Genomic DNA, 20,134 nt, shown 5'->3' on the forward strand with positions numbered 1-20,134 from the left:
GTGCAGATTGGATGAATTCTAAATTATCTGGTCACCAAGTTAATGATCCTTACCGTTAAATTGGCTCAGTAGTGGTGAAATGAAAGTAAATTATAAAATCTGTTAAGTATGACATGTCCATGGTGATTTTCGGTAATATGTGATAAATAAAAAGTAAAGTCTAGGAAATATTTGATGAAAACTTATTGTTGTTAATGCTGGGGTGAATTTTAAAGTTGATGTGACGTGTGCTTAAAGTTGATGTGTTATGTGTGTCAATTGTGTTATCTTAGACAAGGAAAGAGGGTGGGACCCGAGTATCAGATAAATAAACTGGCGCTTAGAGTCCACAGTGGTGCTTCTAAAGTTATTTAAATTAATCTAAGACTGGAGTTGAACTCCAGGGGTGCAAAAGGTTCGGGGTTGGTTCCCACACTTTACTGCAGACGCGCGTTAGAGACCTGCGGCAACAGGAGAACCCGGGTGATTCCCGTGACCACTGAGGTCGGTCGTTAATAATCAGTGGTCAAGTACCACTTTTGTTGCACCGATTGAACGACAAAGTGGGGCTTGGGTGTGACCATTTCAACGCGGGTGACCGGTAAAGCTTTAAGTAAAGCTTCATGCACCAGTAGGATACTGAAACGCTGGTTAAGTGGAGCTTCTGGTCAAGCTGCGGGGAGCGCTTTTAAATAGGGCCTAGAAATTTGACCGCTATTGATGATGGCGTTGTTTGACCAGCAAGATGGGCAGACCTGGGCCTTAGAGGCTTTTAAAGTAGTCGAAAAGGTAGGAACGCTGGTACCAGGGAAGACGATGTGATGTTGAGTAATGGAAATGTTGAATACTGAGTAATGGAAATGGAAATAATGTATCTTGGCATTTGGTGTCTTTATAAATGTGTGAATGTATAAATGAAGTGTAAAATTGTCTTTGGATGAATGATCAAAAGTGTATATTGTTTTGAAAGTCTAATAGAGAAGGGTGTAGCGTGTGTGTGAGAAGATCTGTTAAATGAGAGAGTGAATTGTGCTAAAATGCCATTGAAAGAATTGTGAATGTGTGTGGAAAAACTGTTAATTGGGCTGAAGATTTGTGCCAAAAGAGCTCTGCTAAGCACCCTGAGGATTTTGATGTATTTTTTCCCTGTGTTAACACTGTCCATATGTATATAGCGCTGCAGAACTGTGCCCCCCCCCCCCCCCCCCCCCCCCCCCCCCAGCATGTTTGCACTGAGGAGGAGGTGCTCTGTAACTCATTGTACAACCGTATAGTGACAATAAAGCATTCTATTCTATTCTATTCTATTCTATATGTGCTACCCATTAAAGGGGTGAAGAAACCAGGAGCAAATTTTTGAAAGCGGAAACGGGTTAACTCTATAGAGGCTGTTTCCAAAGAGTGACAAAAGTAATGTAGGACCTTTTACCAGAAAAAGCTAATTATATCTTTTTTTTAGTTCACAGTAGTTATTGAGGCAGTCAGTTAATTATGTTAGCTAATACAATTAGTTAAAAAGGGGGTATGTTACGAAATAAATGTATATTTTTAGTGCTTATTTTCTGATTATATTGTTTTATGTATTTTAATAAGAGAGGCCTTTAGAAACCAAGCCCAGACGAGACAAAAACTAGGTCAGAGGGTGACAGGTTGCCCTGGCAACAGACTTTAGAGATGGGAAGTTTAGTGCAGAGCTGCACAGGAAATCAGACACAAAAAAGAAAGAGGAACTAACTGAGTGTGTGTGTGATGTGCTGCAGAAATATAACCATGCTGGGTGCTACTGCATTCAGACCTGAGCTTGTGTCTGCATGTGCTCGGTCTCCATTTCTGGAAATGTAAAATAAAGATTATTTTTTGAGCTTTGACCACTCTGAGGCCAGTCTGTTTCTGCCACCAAAAGAATTCAAAAGAACTGAATTTAATAAGAGCAAATTGATGCCAATTAAATGTGGTAATCTTAATTATTCAATCGACTTCACTTTAAAATAACTTCAGAAAAATTGTCACATTTGGGGATCGAGGTTACTAAGTCACACAAGTCATTATATGAAGCTAATTTTGTGAGAACTTTGGATACATTTAAAAATGAGGTTGAATTTTGGAATTCACTCGCACTTTCCTTGATAGGCAGGGTGAATGCTATTGAAATTATCTGCCTCCCCCATCTCCTATATCTTTTTCAAAATATCCCTGTGTATGTGAAAGCTACATTCTTTCAGAAATTGGACTCAGTCCTTCTCCCTTTTATCTGGAATTACAAGAGCCACAGGATAAAAAAGGCACCCCTTTGTAAAGAGAAAATGTATAGTGGCATAGCATTACCAGACTTTAAAAACTACTACTTCACAGCTAATATGCAATAATAATAATAATAATAATAATAATAATAATAATAATAATAATAATAATAATAATGATAATAATACATTTTATTTGAAAGCACCTTTCAGAACACTCAAGGACACTGTACAAGGTAGAATAATAAAAGCAACATAAAAGCAAACAGTTTACACAATCATAAGAGCATAAAACATAAAACAAATTTAAAATAGCAGAGTGGAGAGGTTATGTGGGATAAGCTATTTTGAACAAGTGAGTTTTGAGTTGGGACTTAAAGAGAGAGAAGCAAAAGATATTTCTTAAATCAGGAGGTCGGGAATTCCAGAGTTGAGGAGCAGAGCAGCTGAAAGCCCTGCTCCCCATGGTGGCAAGATGGTGGGAGGGGACGGAGAGTGAAAGGGAAGAAGTAGATCTGAGACAACGAGATGGGGCAGTGATCTGAACCAGATCAGAGGGATATGGAGCGAGATGATGAATAGCCTTCAATGTGTACAAGAGTATTTTGAAATTGATATGGTATTTGACCGGGAGCCAATGAAGCTGCTGCAGGACAGGAGTGATCAAGAAATGGATAGGCTCAACACAACAGGAACTCAGCGTAACTGGCAGTCCACAAATATAATCAAACAGTATATGAGCGACTTTGGTATTTGCGATGCATGGCACTCCCTTCACCCCAACAGTAAGGAATATTCTTTCTTCTCACATGTTCATCACTCTTACTCTCGTCTGGATTATTCTTTGGTCAGCAGTTCACTGCTGAGTGACATTTCAGACACTGAGATTCACCCTATAGCTGTCAGCGATCATGCTCCTGTATCTGTAACACTAATACATAAGAAGAACGCTACACCAAGTAAAAACTGGAGATTCAATACATCGCCACTCAAAGATGAAGACTTTATTAAATATTTTAAAAAGGAATGGACTTCATATTTAGACTTTAATGACACTCCCGGAATATCTGCTTCTGTTCTATGGGAAGCAGGGAAAGCTGTGATGAGAGGTAAAATAATTTCTTTCTCATCACATAAAAAGAAAACAAAAATATTCAGGAATTAGAAAAAAAACATCAAATCCTTAGAAGAAGCCTACGCGTCCTACCAAGATCAGGAAACATTGAACAAAATATGCAAAACAAAACTAGAATTAAATGAAATTATTAATAAAAAAACACAATTCCTTATACAAAGACTTCGCTTGCAGAATTTTGAACACAGTAACAAATCAGGTCGATTTCTAGCTAACCAGTTAAAAATAAATAAAGAAAAAACAACTATATGTGCTGTTCAAGATTCATCGGGGAACACAGTATACGACCCTGGAAGAATAAACAACATTTTTAGGGATTTCTATAAAACTTTATATACACCACAAATAAACCCATCTAAAAATGAAATTGATCGGTTTCTTGACAACGTAACTCTTCCAAAATTACTAGACAGTCAAGCAATGGCACTGGATTCGCCACTGACGCCAGGTGAACTCCAGGAAGCCCTGATAAGTATGCCCAATAATAAGGCTCCAGGTCCAGACGGCTTCCCTGCAGAATTCTACAAAGAATTCTGGACAATTCTGGCACCAGTATTCCACAGCATGTTGCAGGAAATAGAGGAAAAGGGCAGACTACCACCAAATATGAATTCTGCCAACATTAGTCTCCTGCTAAAACCAGACAAAGACCCTTTATTTCCCTCAAGCTATCGTCCAATTTCTCTTTTAAATGTAGACCTTAAAATAATCTGCAAAGCTCTCTCAAAGAGATTAGAGAAAATAACCCCCCTCTTAATTCATCCTGACCAAACTGGTTTCATAAAAGGTCGGCACTCCTCAACAAACACTCGTAGATTACTTAATTTAATAGACTACTCATACAATAAAAACGTTGAAACCATAATATTATCTCTAGATGCAGAAAAAGCATTTGACAGCGTTAACTGGAAATTTTTATTCGCAACTTTACACAAATTTGGTTTCGGAAACTCTTTTATAAACTGGATAAGAATATTATACAATTCCCCAACAGCTCGTATCAGAACAAATGACCAGACATCCTCCAGCTTCTGTCTCCTGAGGGGCACCAGGCAGGGATGCCCACTCTCCCCTTCACTTTTTGCAATTTTTATCGAACCTCTAGCAGCAGCATTTAGACAGGCTACAACAATTAAGGGCATAAAATGTAAGAACATAGAACATAAAATCAGTCTCTATGCGGATGATGTGTTGCTTTTTCTGCAAAACACACAAACCAACCTCTCTGAGGTAATTACTTTAATAAACTGGTTTTCAAGAGTTTCAGATTATTCAATTAACTGGCCAAAATCTACAGTTCTCCCCATTAACTGCTCCTTCCATAATTCTTCCTCTGCCCCACTGCAATCCGGAAATATTAAATATTTAGGTATTAATGTTTCTCCCAAGCTTTCAGACTTAACTAAATTAAACCACATCCCACTTCTAAAGAAAGTAGAAGGTGATCTGACTAGATGGAAATCTTTACCCATATCACTCATGGGAAGGGTCGCCACTATAAAAATGATAATCTTGCCAAAAATAAATTACTTATTTTTGATGATCCCTAACAAACCATCACAAGATTGGTTCAGATCTCTGGATTCATATATTTCCAAATTCCTTTGGAAAGATAAACCCCCGCGTATCAGCTTAAAAACGCTACAAAGAACCAAGGATAGAGGAGGATTAGATCTGCCTAACTTTCACCAATACTTCTTAGCCAACAGGCTTCAGTTCATCTCAGAATGGTCAAAACATACCTTCCTAGATGAGCCCTGGCTAGATGTTGAACAGGCACTATGCAAGGATCTAGAGATTTCAGACCTACCATTTATTAGCTCAAACATCAAAAGACATGAATGCTTTAAAAGTATCAACATCAGCTTTTCTCTGACAGCATGGTGGGAGTTTCTAAAAATAACGGAGTCTTCATTAATCCCATGCAAACGTTACACCTATCTGGAATAACCCTGACATATTACAAAACAATAATATGATTAATTTCCCAAAATGGAGTTGTAAAGGAATTAAATACTTAGAACATATATTAGAGGGAACAGAATTTATCCCATTTGACAGACTAGTTGCACAATATGGGATCAACAAGAAAAGATTTTTAGAATATCAACAAATTAAATCCATAATAAAAAAGAAATTTAACCTCAGTCAAGTTGAATTACAAACACAACCAAGTGTGGTACATTTCCTTACTCTTAAATCCCCCAAATTATTATCTAAAATATACAGAACACTATCTAAATTAGATGAATCAATATCCCTTCCTATTGCAAAGTGGGAAGCAGATTTATCAGTCAGCTTAGACCAAAACTTCTGGTCTCAGGTATGCTTAAAAACCTTTAAATTGATTAAAAATCCCAGTCTGCAATTAATACAATACAAAATACTACATAGAGTGCACTATACAGGTCATCGGATGTTCAAGATGGGCTTTACATCCTCCAACAACTGCTCACACTGTCAAAGTGCTTCTTCTGCTTCTTAATTCAGATCAAACTGAGGTTATTGTACTCGGCCCTGAAAATCCTAGAAATATGGTATCTAACCAGATTCTTACTCTGGATGGCATTACCTTGGCCTCCAGTAACGCTGTGAGGAACCTTGGAGTCATTGTTGACCAGGGGCCCGTTCTTCGTACCTCGCTTACTACATACAAGATCAAATGACACATCCAAGACCAAACCATCGCGCTAACCGTGAGCTCGCTAATCCGGTTCTCCGAACACACCTGCTGTTGACGATTAGTACAGCTGGATGAAGTAATGTGAGATCACTGGGTGTCGTAAAAGGGGCTACGCATCGAGAGTAGAAACATTGATCGGCAACCCTCTGATTGGTCGGCGAGAATGTCGTCGGTATTTTTCAGCAGCAGAGCAAGAACTCCTGAGTGAGGGATTTCAGGAGTTTCAGAGTTTAATCAGAACGCAAGGGAACACTGCAAAGGCTGCAAAAGCAAGGAGAGAGGGCTGGCAGGAAGTTGCTGACAAATTAAACTCGTAAGTAATTTAATAATAACAATAATAATGGAGTGGATTATTTTGGGTGCGCTTTTCAAGGCACCCAAAGCGCTTTACAATGCCACTATTCATTCACTCTCACATTCACACACTGGTGGAGGCAGCTACGGTTGTAGCCACAGCTGCCCTGGGACAGACTGACAGAAGCCAGGCTGCCATATCGCGCCATCGGCCCCTCTGGCCAACACCAGTAGGCGGTAGGGTAGATCTATCATATGACACTATATTATCCAATATTATATTATATTATATTACATTATATTATATTATGTTATATTATATCCCCTTTCACATTAGAGCCACAACAGGACCCACTAGAACATGGGAACAAGTAAAAGTGAAATATAAGAATTCTACAGAATGGTGATATTTATCACTTATATTGCTTTTCGTCTCTTGGAAAGAGACCCTGAAATAATCTGTTTGTTTGTTCATAACAGCAACCAAGAAAAGGGCAGAGCAAAAAAAGACAGGTGGTGGTCCTGCACCCCCTCGTCAACAAGTTGGTTAAGTAAATAATACCCTCACGGGAATATCGATATCTCTCAATGAGCACACTGTCGCGCTGAGCTAAAGGATCCTGTCTGTCCCGCAATATACGCTGGATTCTGAGGACTCTCCTTATCAATCTTGCACCTTCCGCAATGGGTTGGTCGCGTAAACGGACAGGACATGGCTGCGACAGGCTTCCCAAATCCACCTTCGCTTTTATAGCCGTGGTCTCTCATCTTGATTACACGAAGTAATTTACAATTACTACTCTGAAATATGAATTACATCTGTAATAATCACATACATGTAATAGAATGTTAATAGTTCATTTCCCTTTTTTAGGAAATGACCTGTATGTATCTGTGTGACATCAATAAAAGGATCAAGTGCTGCATTATCTTTAGTTACATTGATGTTATTTATTTATGGTGAAACAGTGGTGGAATATCGCTGTTGCTTTCGTATAAATGAAGCGGACATACCTGCGTGGCCGCGATCTAATCCTGTTTACATAAAGTAAACGCTTACGGCTCTGTTGCTATGACAGCAAGTCCCGGATGAGCTTTGGGGAACCGAACGATCCAAGATCACGCGAAATCGTCAACAATCAAATCCAGCTAACTTACTTAGCGAGGTACGAAGAACGGGCCCCAGGACATGTCCTTCAACGCACATATTAAACAAATATGTCAGACTGCTTTCTTCCATTTGTGCAACATCTCTAAAGTTAGAAATATCCTGTCTCAGAGTGACGCTGAAAAACTAGTTCATGCATTTATTACTTCCAGGCTGGACGACTGTAATTCATTATTATCAGGATGTCCAAAAAACTCACTGAAAAGCCTTCAGCTGATCCAAAATGCTGCAGCAAGAGTCCTGACAGGGACTAGAAAGAGAGAGCAGATTTCTCCTGTTTTGGCTTCCCTTCATTGGCTTCCTGTTAAATCCAGAATTCAAAATCCTGCTCCTCACATATAAGGTCTTAAATAATCAGGCCCCATCTTATCTTAATGACCTTGTATTACCATATCACCCTATTAGAGCACTTTGCTCTCGCTCTGCAGGCCTACTTGTTGTTCCTAGAGTATTTAAAAGTAGAATGGGAGGCAGAGCCTTCAGTTTTCAGGCCCCTCTTCTGCCGAACCAGCTTCCAGTTTGGATTCAGGAGACAGACACTATCTCTACTTTCAAGATTAGGCTTAAAACTTTCCATTTTGCTAAAGCATATAGTTAGGGCTGGACCAGGTGACCCTGAATCCTCCCTTAGTTATGCTGCAATAGATGTAGGCTGCTGGGGGATTCCCATGATGCATTGAGTTTTTCCTTTCCAGTCACCTTTCTCACTCACTATGTATTAATAGACCTCTCTGCATTGAATCATATCTGTTATTAACCTCTGTCTCTCTTCCACAGCATGTCTTTATCCTGTCTTCCTTCTCTCACCCCAACCAATCACAGCAGATGGCCCGCCCCTCCCTGAGCCTGGTTCTGCTGCAGGTTTCTTCCTGTTAAAGGGAGTTTTTCCTTCCCACTGTCGCCAAAGTGCTGCTCATAGGGGGTCATATGATTGTTGGGTTTTTCTCTGTATCTATGAAGCGCCTTGAGGCGACTTTTGTTGTGATTTGGCGCTATATAAATAAAATTGAATTGAAAATTGAATTGAAAAAAATATCATTAGAAAATCACAGAAGGAAGACGAGTACAGGTGAGCAGGTAAAAAAAATCTGTTGACCTGAAAGAAGAGTTGAACAGTTAAAACAGTATCTTGGTTGAGTCATATTTTGAACAGTTAATGGAGGAGGAGTAAGCAGATTTTGTTTGATTAATACACTCCTTATAAAACATAATATGATTATTAAACATTTCCTTGTGGATATTCAGAGCAGTTTTCTTATAAAGGCGTTCAAGTCGTCGTCCTTTTGCTTTCAGGAGCCTGAGTTCAGCTGTGAACCAGGGTGCTGACTGAGAGAATGATACAGATTTGGTTTTGAGTGGGGCAACAGAGTTTAGACTATTGAGACTAGAGTTATAATAGGAAACCAAGTCTTCTTGGGTGAGCAGGTTATGGAAATGCAAATGACTAGAGAAAGCAAAAGATAGAGTATCAGGATTGATTTTCTTAATATTCCGAAAAGAAATGGTACGATCGTTCTTAGTTATAGAAAAGGTCATTTTGACATTGAAAGAAAGAAGCAAGTGGTCAGAAATTAGCAGTTCATCAGCTTTGCAGTTAAAAGGAGTAAGTCCAGAGCAACAAACTACGTCCAAAGTATGGCCCTTAGTATGAGTAGGAAAGTTAATGTGTTGTTTAAAGCCAATACTATCGAGGCAGGATGAGAAGTCTTTGGTGAGAGGATGATCACTGTTATCCAAATGAATATTTAAGTCTCCCAGGAGTTTTATATTAGGGGAAACAGTAGCTATGTGAGTCGGCAGATCAACAAAGTAACTTATGAAGACAGAATTAGACTTTGGAGGGCGGTAAATAACAGCCATGACAGTTGGAACAGGTCCTGAGAGTTGACAAAGAATGGATTCAAAGGAACTGTAGACATGTACAGACAACAGCGTGACTTTCCAGTTCTCGCGATAGATTACCGCGAGACCTCCACCACGGCCGGACTTACGAGGTTCGCAGGTGTAAACAAACCCCGGGGGGGTGGAGTCGTTGAGCGACGAAAAGTCATTGGGCTGTTGCCACGTCTCGGTCAAACAGAGAAAGTCAAACTTATGATCTGTGAGTAGATCCAGAATTAGATGACCCTTCAATTTTGACACCTATTACAGCTAATCCTGCATTTACACCCTCCATTTTAGATGGGACATTTGATTGCTGAAAGGAAATGTGGTTGCAAAATGTGGTACACCTGTATTTCCAGGGGTTCTTCACTTCATTTCAACAGCTTAAGGAGAAGTACAACTTATTAGCCTCTGCTTTCTTTAGATACCTTCAAATAATGAGTTATGCAAGGTCCCAACTCCAAAAATTTGAGTCTGCAACTGCAGGTAAGCTTGATCAATGCCTGGTGGATTGTATAAAAGAAAAGCATGCTGTTGGTTTTATATATGAGATATTACAGACACTGTGACAGAAGGATACGGGTAAAATAAAATCAGCTTGGGAAAAGGTAAGAGGCTCGGAAATTCAGAATGATATCTGGGCTAAAGGGCTACATTATGTTAATTCATGCTCTATCAACGCGCAACATAGGTTAATTCAGTTTAAAATTATTCACAAATTGCACTACTCAAAGACAAGATTACATGAGATATTTCCTGAAACGTCACCAATTTGTGATAAATGTCAATGTGCAGAAGCTGATCTGCTTAAAAGTGTTGTAATGTGTACCAAGTTACAATGTTTTGGGGTTTCTGTGTTTTACTTTTTTTCCAAACTTTTTGATATGCAATTAGACCCTGACCCCATTTTGATTCTTATTGGACTGTCGGAACAATCTAAAAAACGTAAGCGTGCACAGACTTCCCTCCTGTCCTATGGCCTAATGTTTGCAAAGAGACTGATTTTCCTGCTATGGAGGGGATAGGAAGTGCCCTCTCTGAAAACCTTGATTTCAGGACTGACAGATACTCTTAATCTGGAAAGGATCTGCCTATTATAAATGACAAACTGGACGACTTGGATCAGATTTGGAGGCCACTCATTGAGTATCTGGAAATTATGAACAAAAGAGAGTTTATGTGATCTTCACCATAGGTTAAAACAAGCTGATAGCACTCTGGGATAAGGGAATGGTGTGGGGAGGGAGGGGTGGGTTGTCTCCCCCCCCCCCCCCTTGTTTTTTGGTCACCCTTTTTGGTACTTTCCACTGTCTTGTTTGCTTTAATAGTTAATTATATGTTATTGACTGGAAACAGGCAATTTGGATTTTTGCATCAATCCTGCTTATTACAGAGAAACTACCATGTGTGTTTCTATGTAATAATCAAAAGTTTTAAGCACAACAGTTACATTCTGTATTATTGCATTATGTATTATATGGTAACAAGATACAAACATGCTAAAACATCAGCCAGTAGCACCTTATTATTGTAATGAGATTTTTCCAAGTAAAACTGTATAAACATGTAAAGATACAAACTCACAGACATTATTTCCCTATTTCACACAGGTTATCATATTGTTACCCAAGTATTACGATACTCTTACTAACTGCTTTTACCTCGTGGACATCTCTTTATTTACACATTATTACTCCGAGTATTTGGGTCCAGTTACATCAATTTCCGTGTAATGTTACTCAACTGTAACCACTGTTATTCCTACGAATTTCAAATAGGAGGCATCAATAGTGTGGAACAAAAGTAACAAAGAAAAAGGTTTTATAAAGACTGGCACTGCTGTATTTTATTACTGTTGGAGATGTTGTGGTACCTGTTTCTCTTATCTTCTTTATAATCAAGTTGGTGACCTTCATCACATCATCAGTATATGTCTCCATGATCAAATCCACTGTCTCCAGTTCATCTGCTGTCTCCAGTTGGGACTGTTTGATGGCTGGAAAACCACCAAGTACCTGAGGATCCTGAAGACACCTGTGGAAGGCTTTCAGCTTCTCCTCACCCAACTCCTCCAAAATATCCAGCAGCTGTTCATCTACAGACGTCTCCATCTTTCTCTATAAAAACAGGAGAGGACATTTTCAATGCAAAGGCCAACATGGAATAGTGTGTCCCATGTGACTCATCAACAGTTTTCACACATTACACCCTGGTCTGTTTCTGATATGTGATTTATGACCCTCTGTTTTTAATCCTCAGTTCACCATCATATTTTAACACAGCAGGAAGATACAATGGTCTCTGTCAGGACCCTGGAAACAATCACACAAAAAAAACTATTATAAAAAAAATGGCCCTCTATTTGTTTTTGTTGTTATCATAAAATAGTTTTACGTGCTGACAGGTTGCTTCGTATTTGTGTATGGAGTAGCATGCCCGCATGAGTCCTCAGTACAACAATAATTTTACACGATTGTAAAGTTTATGCTTGTAGATCAGAATCAGAATACTTTATTGATCCCTGGGGGGAATTATTTTTTTGTTACAGTGCCCCATTATAAACCAACATAAACCAACATTAAGACAAGACAGACAGTATGCTAACTAAGAATAGCACAATATATACATATATATATATATATATATACATAAGTCACTCATTAAAAGATCATGTCATATACAATTTCAACTCTACATGACGTCTCAATTTTTATTCTGTTTTTGAACCATCATCTAAACACTTCTGATAGAGACAGGCAGCAAACATCAGCAGCAGTGATTAATGGTCTCACAGTGCCCTGTAGAGAAACGGAGGTGTAATATATCACGCACTGTACCAGAGGGAGAAGCTGTGTGGATTTCGGTTAACTGGTGAGTCTAAACTGGCTGCTGATGTGAGCGAGATGAGTGCTCAAAGTGTTCAGGATAAAGTGCTGTATTGTATGAATGTGGACTGTGATCAAAGTGCTCTGAGAGGTTAGAAAGAATTGCTCTGTGTGAATTGAAGTACATTATAGTATATTACAAATATGTACAAAGTCCTCTGTAAAACCTTCAAGGTGTAAAGAAGGTGAGGTGAAGGTGTAAAGATCAGGACAAATTCTCCACAAACACAAATCTTATGATGCATTTGTCTTATATGTGTTTTTAGAATGTGATGTCTGAGAGCTGCAGTGGTTCTGATAAAGAGTGAGCAGTCTGAGATGTCAGTGAGCAGTAACAAGGAGAAAATGTTTGCTGCCTGTTGAACAGAAACACTTTCCAAGACAATTGAAAGCTGAATGATCAGAGACACTTACAGCAGTGACGCGGAGTCCTGGTTCTCCTCACAGATCCAAGAGTTCACAGAGTGGAGCTGAAGACTTCACTTCACCTGAGCTGGATCACCTCACCGGCAAACACTGACACAATAAGTCTCAGAACTTCCTGTCGAGCACAGCTGGCTCCACCTCAGCCTCTAAAACCTGAATGTTGACTTCTTGGAACAAGCTGGTTTGATCTGTTTGTGTTTCCAGTTAAAGGGAGGGACAGTGTCACTTACACACTTAAAACTGTTTCATAAAACACTGTGAACAAACACTGGAAGAAGACATCCAAAATCCAGCACTTGGGATCTGTTGTGGTACAAGTACTGCACCACCACTGAGTTAGTGTTTGTATAAATGTGGTGAAGCAAAGCCAAAAAGAAAACCCCACCATCATGTGTATAAAAATACTTATTGGATAAATAATGAAAGAATCAGCACAACATACCAAAGAAAGAAAAATGAGGTCAGGGCCTCAGACAGAAATGATAAAGATATAAAACATGACAGTTGTATATGAACACAGGTCTGAACAGGTTGGTCCTGATCTGCTCATTAAAATCTGCATTATCTCGCTTTTTCATCTTTAATCACTGGTGAAATAAAGCTGCTTTGTTTGATGATGATTGATGTGGTTGTGTTTCCTGCTTTCAGTCTTCCAAGGAAATTTTCAGACTAGAAATACTAGAAACCGCCTGCAACACAGTTTCAGTTGGCAGCGCCCCTGCTCTTTGTGAAGCAACAACAACATGTTATTTAACAGATCTGTAAAAAGACTAACACAAACCAAGAGTTTAACTTCAAAACTGAATTAAACACATTTTAATTCGGACTTTTCAAAGGTGTCAGGGTTACTTTGTCCATAGTTTAAAACATATTTCCATTCTTCTTTATCTATCCTGGGAGTTTCTGCAAAACCTGAATGAGTAGAAGAATGTTCAGTTACAGCTCCAGGCTTCTCAGCTTTAACCCCTGCATGAGTGACAGTCAAGTATCACTCCTCAGGCTCCTTTCAGACTACGTGGCTTGCTCAAACTGAAAGAAGTCAACTTGTTGGTGCAAAAAGGTGATTAGCTGAAAACTTGGCATGTCTCAAAATGGTGTGCAGTGTGTCCTTAAAGATCCGAGAAAGAATAGAATAGAGTAAAATAGCTTTTTATCGTCATTTACAAATACAATGAAATTTTGAGTTCTCCACACCAACTGTGCCAGGATAAAATATAAATATTAGAAAGCTCTGCTGACAATGACACACCCGTTTTCACCCCTGGGCCCGTGTGATTAGGCAGAGGATCAATAGTGGCTCCACAACCCTCTTAGGGACACTCCCAACAGGCCTTAAAAATCTGGGACTCTCCACCAAATGTTCTCAGAAATGAAGAAGCTTCTCGGACAAAAATTAATGACGTTCAGTCTTTTCCTTCCAAGCTCCTGAGATCACCATGACCTGGGTGACTGAGAACCACAGACATCAATAAAACCACACATGAGTGATGGTAACTGGTAAATATTAACGTTTAATAAGTTGAGTTCATGTTTTTATCATTTTCCAATACTGTTCCTCTGATTCAGGATTATGTGTGTGCATTGCCGACACGGTCGTTATCATCCTACAGTCCTCTAGACACACTCAAAACTGTTAAGGGTAGCTGCACACCAGAGGTGTGAAGTATCCATACATTCATCCATCCATCAATCTTCTTCTGCTTTAACCAGGGCCAGGTAGCAGGGGCAGCAGCCTAAGCAGAAAACCCCAGACCTCCCTCTCCCTAGCCACCTCCTCCAGTTTATCTGGGGGAACACCAAGGCGTTCCCAGGCCAGCTGAGAGATATAATCTCTCCAACGTGTCCTAGATCTGCCCTGGGGGCACACAGGAGGCACCCTTGTCAGATGCCCAAACTACTTCAACTGGCTCACCCTTTAGAGGAAGCGCATTTCTGCCGCTTGTATCGGCAATTTCATTCTTTCGGGCACTACCCACAGCTTGTGACCTGAGGGTAGGGACAAAGATTAACCACTAAATTGAGAGCTTTGCTTTTATGCTCAGCTCCCTCTTCACCACGATGGACCAGTGCAGCGTCCGCATCGCTGCAGCCACAGCGCCAATCCGTCTGTCGATCTCCCGCTCCCTTCTCCCATCACTCCTGAACAAGACCCAGAGATACTTGAACTCCTCCACTTGGTGCAGGAACTCGTCCCTGACCCGGAGTGGGCACTCCACCCTTTTCCGGCTGAGAACCAAGGCCTCAGATTTGGAGGTGTTGATCATCATTCCTGCTGCTTGACATGTTCGAATATGGTGTTCGTTATCACCAAACTGAGGTTTGCACAGAAGTCCAATAACAAAACACCGTTCAGGTTCAGATTAAGGAGGACGTTCCTCCCAATCACGCCCCTCCAGGTCTCGCTGTCACACACGTGAGCATTGAAGTTTCCCAGTAGGACGACAGAGTCTCAAGGCGAAGCACCCTTCCAGCACCCCATCTGGTGCTGGGTACTCTGAACTGCCCCTCGGCGCGTAAGCACAGATGACAATCAGGACTCATTCCCTGTTACCTGAAGGCGCAGGGAACAAACCCTCTCATCCACCGAGAAGAACCCCAACGTACAGGCAGCAAGCCGAGGCGATACCAAGATACCCACACCAGCCCGCCGCCTCTCACCAGGGGCAACTCAGACAGAGTCCAGCCCCTCTCCAGGAGACTGGGTCCAGAGCCCAAGCCATGCGTTGAGGTGCGCCTGACTATATCTAGCGGTACCTCTTAACCTCACGCACTAACTCAGGCTCCTTGCCCGCCAGAGAGGTGACATTCCATGTCCCAATTGCCAGTCTTGGTAGCAGTTAAGACGTTAATCCTACCGTAAAACAATAAGACAAGGTACGACCTCTCTCATGCTCCCAGGATGTGGGGGTGAACACCCTAGAGTGTTACAGACCTCCTAGGATGAGACATTCCTTCAATATGACACCAACTATATACTTCTACACACACATGATTACATGCAGCATTCTACCATATGCAAACTTATATCACTAAAAGATTATACTGACTACTAAATACAATTTTCCATTGACAGAAATCTTCCCAAATTTCTCCTCCTGACTGTATCTAATAAAGTATGTCTATTCTAACTGAGAGTTGCTGTGTTACCTTTGTTATAAACTTGCATTTTATGTGTTTGTTTTGTGCAATCAACGCATTTGTTTATGTTAATTGACCAATCCCTGCTGTGATCGGTGCGTGGTTATACAGCTCCAAAGTGACTGGTTCCAGCTGGAGAACCCGCCTATTAAATGGAGGCAGAAGCACTGCAGCAAGAGAGATCTCCATCATTTGCTAAGAATCTTGGAGGCTCTTAATCATGTCACTCAGGGGTGTGAAGTTCATCATCACAGCTGTAACACGATTACGTGACCGTAGTGGTAGAGGAAGACCACTGGCTGTTCTGGAGTGTGGATCAAAGAAACTATATTTGCCTAATGTGGATCTGAACACTGCGATACACAATCCACTCATGATCAGCAAGGCATACTGCACATCTGACAACAGGCAGCTCAGTCCAGCTTCTAAGCTGAGAAAGGTATCTACTGCTTCCTCTGGAGGTTCTCCAAATGCCCCATACCGGGAAACCTACAAGCATCAACTTTGTCTGGCAGCTCATCGGTTGCCAAATGAATACTGTCAGGGAATCTTTTCCTGGCCTCTTTGTACATCACATCACCTTTATCCAAGACCAGATGAAGGTCAGCTGTAGTCATGTTTTCATTCTCATGAAGGAAAGCAAGAAATGTGAGTGAGTTACATGTGCACTCACTGTTTCTGGAGTGTCCATATTTGGGATGAGCCTGGCTGTGAGATGCACAGACATGTGTTACAGAGGGCTGGTTTTCAATGTTCACTCTTTCTGCATGAGATGGTCCTGCCACATCACTGTGATGGCCTATTTTCACAAAATCAGCATAACCCACCTTGTCTCTGCAGCGCAGGCACCTGAAGGTCTGGCCCTTGCCTCAAACACCAGAAAGAAGTAAACCCATACTCAGCATGGATAGCAGCTTATGTCTAGCATGCGCGCCCAACAAAAGTGTTAGCGGGATTAACTGATTAACTGCTTTTCTGTAGACTTTCAGACTCACTTTGGCCATTAAGCTGACAAAGGGACCCAATGCAGTGATGGAGGAGAGATTGGTTTGCAAGAAGTTATGTTGCATGGTCGTATATATCATAAGTGGAAGATGAAAAGGGAAAAATAGCGAATGAAAGGATACCTAAAAACGGGAGGAGGGATCCTTGTCCGATAAGATGAGTCCGATATGCATTGGGGCTCTTCTTTCTACTGCTTCTTTCCTGTCTGTAATTTGTGTGTGTTTCTGTCTGTGCTTTAATGCTCTTCACCCTGGGGTTTCTATGCTTTTTGTTTGTTTTGCTTGCTTTTAATGTTATTTCTGCTTTTACATGTACTGTTCTGCTGTTTGTATGACACTGTGTAATAAATAACTGATAACAACTCCAGAAAAGGCCTGAAATACATCACCAATTACAAAGGCAATGGGATAAATACGGATATATGGACATCTCATTAGCAGAGAAACTTAAGCCTGCGCCGACCAGCTGACTCCTGTGTTCACCAGAGGATTCAACCTCTCCCTGTCACAAGCCACTGTCCCTCACTGCCTGACATCATCACCAATAGTCCCAGTCCCCAAGTCCACCATCATCAGCAGCCTCAGCTGCTTCTCCACCCGTGACCATCACATAAACAGCCTGTTACCATGGCAACACCTCAGCTCACCATCATGTCATCAGACATTAATTTCATATCATAATAGTAATAAACTGACGAATGATTTCAGTTTGTAATCTGATAACAATAAATAACTTATAATAATTTAACAATAACGCAGCTTTGGTTTTACTCTGACTGTGCTTTTATTTTGAAACATCAGGGGTTGTGTCCATGGAAACAGTAGCTCATGCATCCTAACGCTGCTGTTGGTTGGACCTGGCTACAGCATCACCTCCACCTCACCACCTAACAGCCAATCAGCTACTGGTTGATGATGTCATTCAGGCTGATTGGACGTACAGGAGCTGACAGGTGTGTGTGTGTTCATGTGTGGAGGTCAAAGGTCACAGACTAGTTGCAGTCACACACAGCCTCACCTGTCATTTACGTGTGGACGAGAAAAACGGAGAAAACGCAGCGTCAAAGGTGTGCGCCTTTTTTGACGTCACACTGTGCGCCACGTTATTGTTTCGGTGAAATGAATTTCTACAATACTGTTAATTCTACTCTCTGCAGTGTTTAAATGCTTACATATACACACAGTTACTGTCCCTCCACACATACGACTCGGTTCTGCTTCTATGCCCCAGCTTTGTTTACTTTTTCCCACCGAGGCTTCTAGATTGGCCAACATTTCTGCACGGTTAGGAATATATCGCCACCTGTTGCTGTGGCATGTTCATAGCAGCGTTTTCCTTCATTTCTGCCTTTACGTGTACGTGTGGACGTAGCCTTAGACTGAAGCCAGATTCAAACAGAAACAGCCTCAAAGACTCAGAGAGAACGCTGCTCCATCTCTGGACCCAAAATATATGTTCCACCACCACGCTGCAATGCATGCTGGGATAGGGTGGGCCCACCTGTCCTTCAAATCCAGGGAGAAGGAGGACAGGTTTGTGGGAGCCTGGGAGTCTGGACGGCCTTCGTGGCCTCGCTGTGATGTCATGGACCTTCAGAGGAAGCAGAGGCTGAATTGAAACACACCTGCTGACTTCCTGTGTTCTGCTCTGACAGCTGCCATGTGTCACAGCCTGGATAATAAAGCCATCAAACTTCACTCAGCTCCAGTAACACCATCAGTGTTTGATGTCCACAGGATTCATCAGCTTTAACCATGATAGAAGCAGGAAGTTAAGATGAAGATGATCAACCACACTGAGCGACACACTGCGAGCAGGTTCGCAGAGATCTGAGCAAGAGCGAATGAAAAAACTGAGCGAGAGGGGCTGTTATTAAACGAATGAAGTCGTCACCTCCCAGCTTCAGTCAGACTGGTTCACCTGTCCCCACACCAGTCACACCACTGGCTGAGAACATGGATAATGGGACTTGGAGCTCTTTTGGTTCAGAGACAGCAAGCAGTTAGGCAAAGAGAGAAGAGCTCAGCCTGTGGGATTCACTGAAAGATGTCATAGAAATGCTCAGCACCATTCACAAACATTTGCATTATTTGCAAAGAACATGGAGAACATCGATGCATGAACGCAGCAGTACTCGTGTATATTAGGAAAACAACATTTACAGCTACATTTACCAGAGGACCACAGACCCACGCAGTAAACACAAGAGAGATAAACATGTTCGTGAACACAGGTTTGTTCTTAGAGATTTATGACTTAATGCCAAACTATTCTGTTTGGACATCAGCGTGTCATTGCTCAGTGCAACACAATGCAGATCATACAGTTTAACAGCATTTGACACATTTCTGTATATAAACATGTTTCAGGCTGAAAAGTCCTTCAATGTTGACACTAGATCATATTTTCTACTCTTATGTCCACTGGAGTGGGTTCAGTCTGTCAGGTGTTATCTAATGATCTACCAACCAAGTTAATCATCCTGTCATGAGATTTGGTTCCATCAGACAGAAATGGATGAACCAGTGTTGATGTTTGGTTTCAGACTGATGGCACAATGATTGTGAGCATGGATGCCGACTTTGGCCTTGTAAGAAAAAGAAGAAGTATTACTGAGCGCTTGGATGGAAACATCATGTTTGTAAGAGACAAAGATGTAGAGGAATATCTGCTGTCTCATCCTGAGAGCTCCAAACCAGCTGAGCTGAGGAAATGTTGAAGGAAACTTCATGTCACTGCTCCATCACTAGTGAGGCGCTCTCCTAAATAAGTCATAGTTTTAAATGGACTGGTTATATAAGAAACAACATTTGAAGTATTTGTGATGGAAACAGATGTTTTTGAATGTGCAGATGTTGAGTGTTGCCCCCCCCCCCCCCACACACACACACACACACACACACACCTATTTTTTATTTTATTTTAAAGATAATTTCTGTCATGTTAAAGTTATTATGGTTGATTGAGGACTACTATTTCCTTTTGTAATTAGGACTGCAGCAACTCTAAAGCTGGAAATTTACTTCAGTCACAAAACCAGCAGAAAAAACTAGATGTAACTGGTGTAACTGGTGTATTTGGAGCCTCCTGTCGTCATGAAATTCCCTTGATGTTTTTGAACATGATTCATGGAGAACGCTGAGTTGTTAATCAATGCTTAAGTCACTAACCTACAGTCAACAATGTCACCAAACGTTTCCCAAAATATTATTTCTCTTATCGACTCGAAACCATTGAGATGATCTGTTTTAAACAGGCGAGCAGATCCAGTGTCATCAGTGAGCTGGTGAAAAGATA

The 20,134-nt window shown here is 41.0% G+C and overlaps 1 protein-coding gene across 1 annotated transcript in view; it reads right to left on the minus strand.

Annotated features, from left to right (window-relative positions):
• Positions 1-12,825, minus strand: part of LOC143416655 (protein NLRC3-like) — a 39,574-nt gene extending 26,749 nt beyond the window's left edge. Inside the window, exons 1-2 of the mRNA XM_076882104.1 lie at positions 12,683-12,825; positions 11,257-11,500 (exon numbers count right to left, since the gene is read on the minus strand). Coding sequence (XP_076738219.1) covers positions 11,257-11,494 — 238 coding nt within the window. The 5' untranslated portion in view covers positions 11,495-11,500; positions 12,683-12,825. The remainder of the gene's footprint in view (positions 1-11,256; positions 11,501-12,682) is intronic.
• Positions 12,826-20,134: the final 7,309 nt, after the last annotated feature.

Source organism: Maylandia zebra, linkage group LG3 (genome assembly GCF_041146795.1).
Source record: "Maylandia zebra isolate NMK-2024a linkage group LG3, Mzebra_GT3a, whole genome shotgun sequence".
NCBI lineage: Eukaryota > Metazoa > Chordata > Actinopteri > Cichliformes > Cichlidae > Maylandia > Maylandia zebra.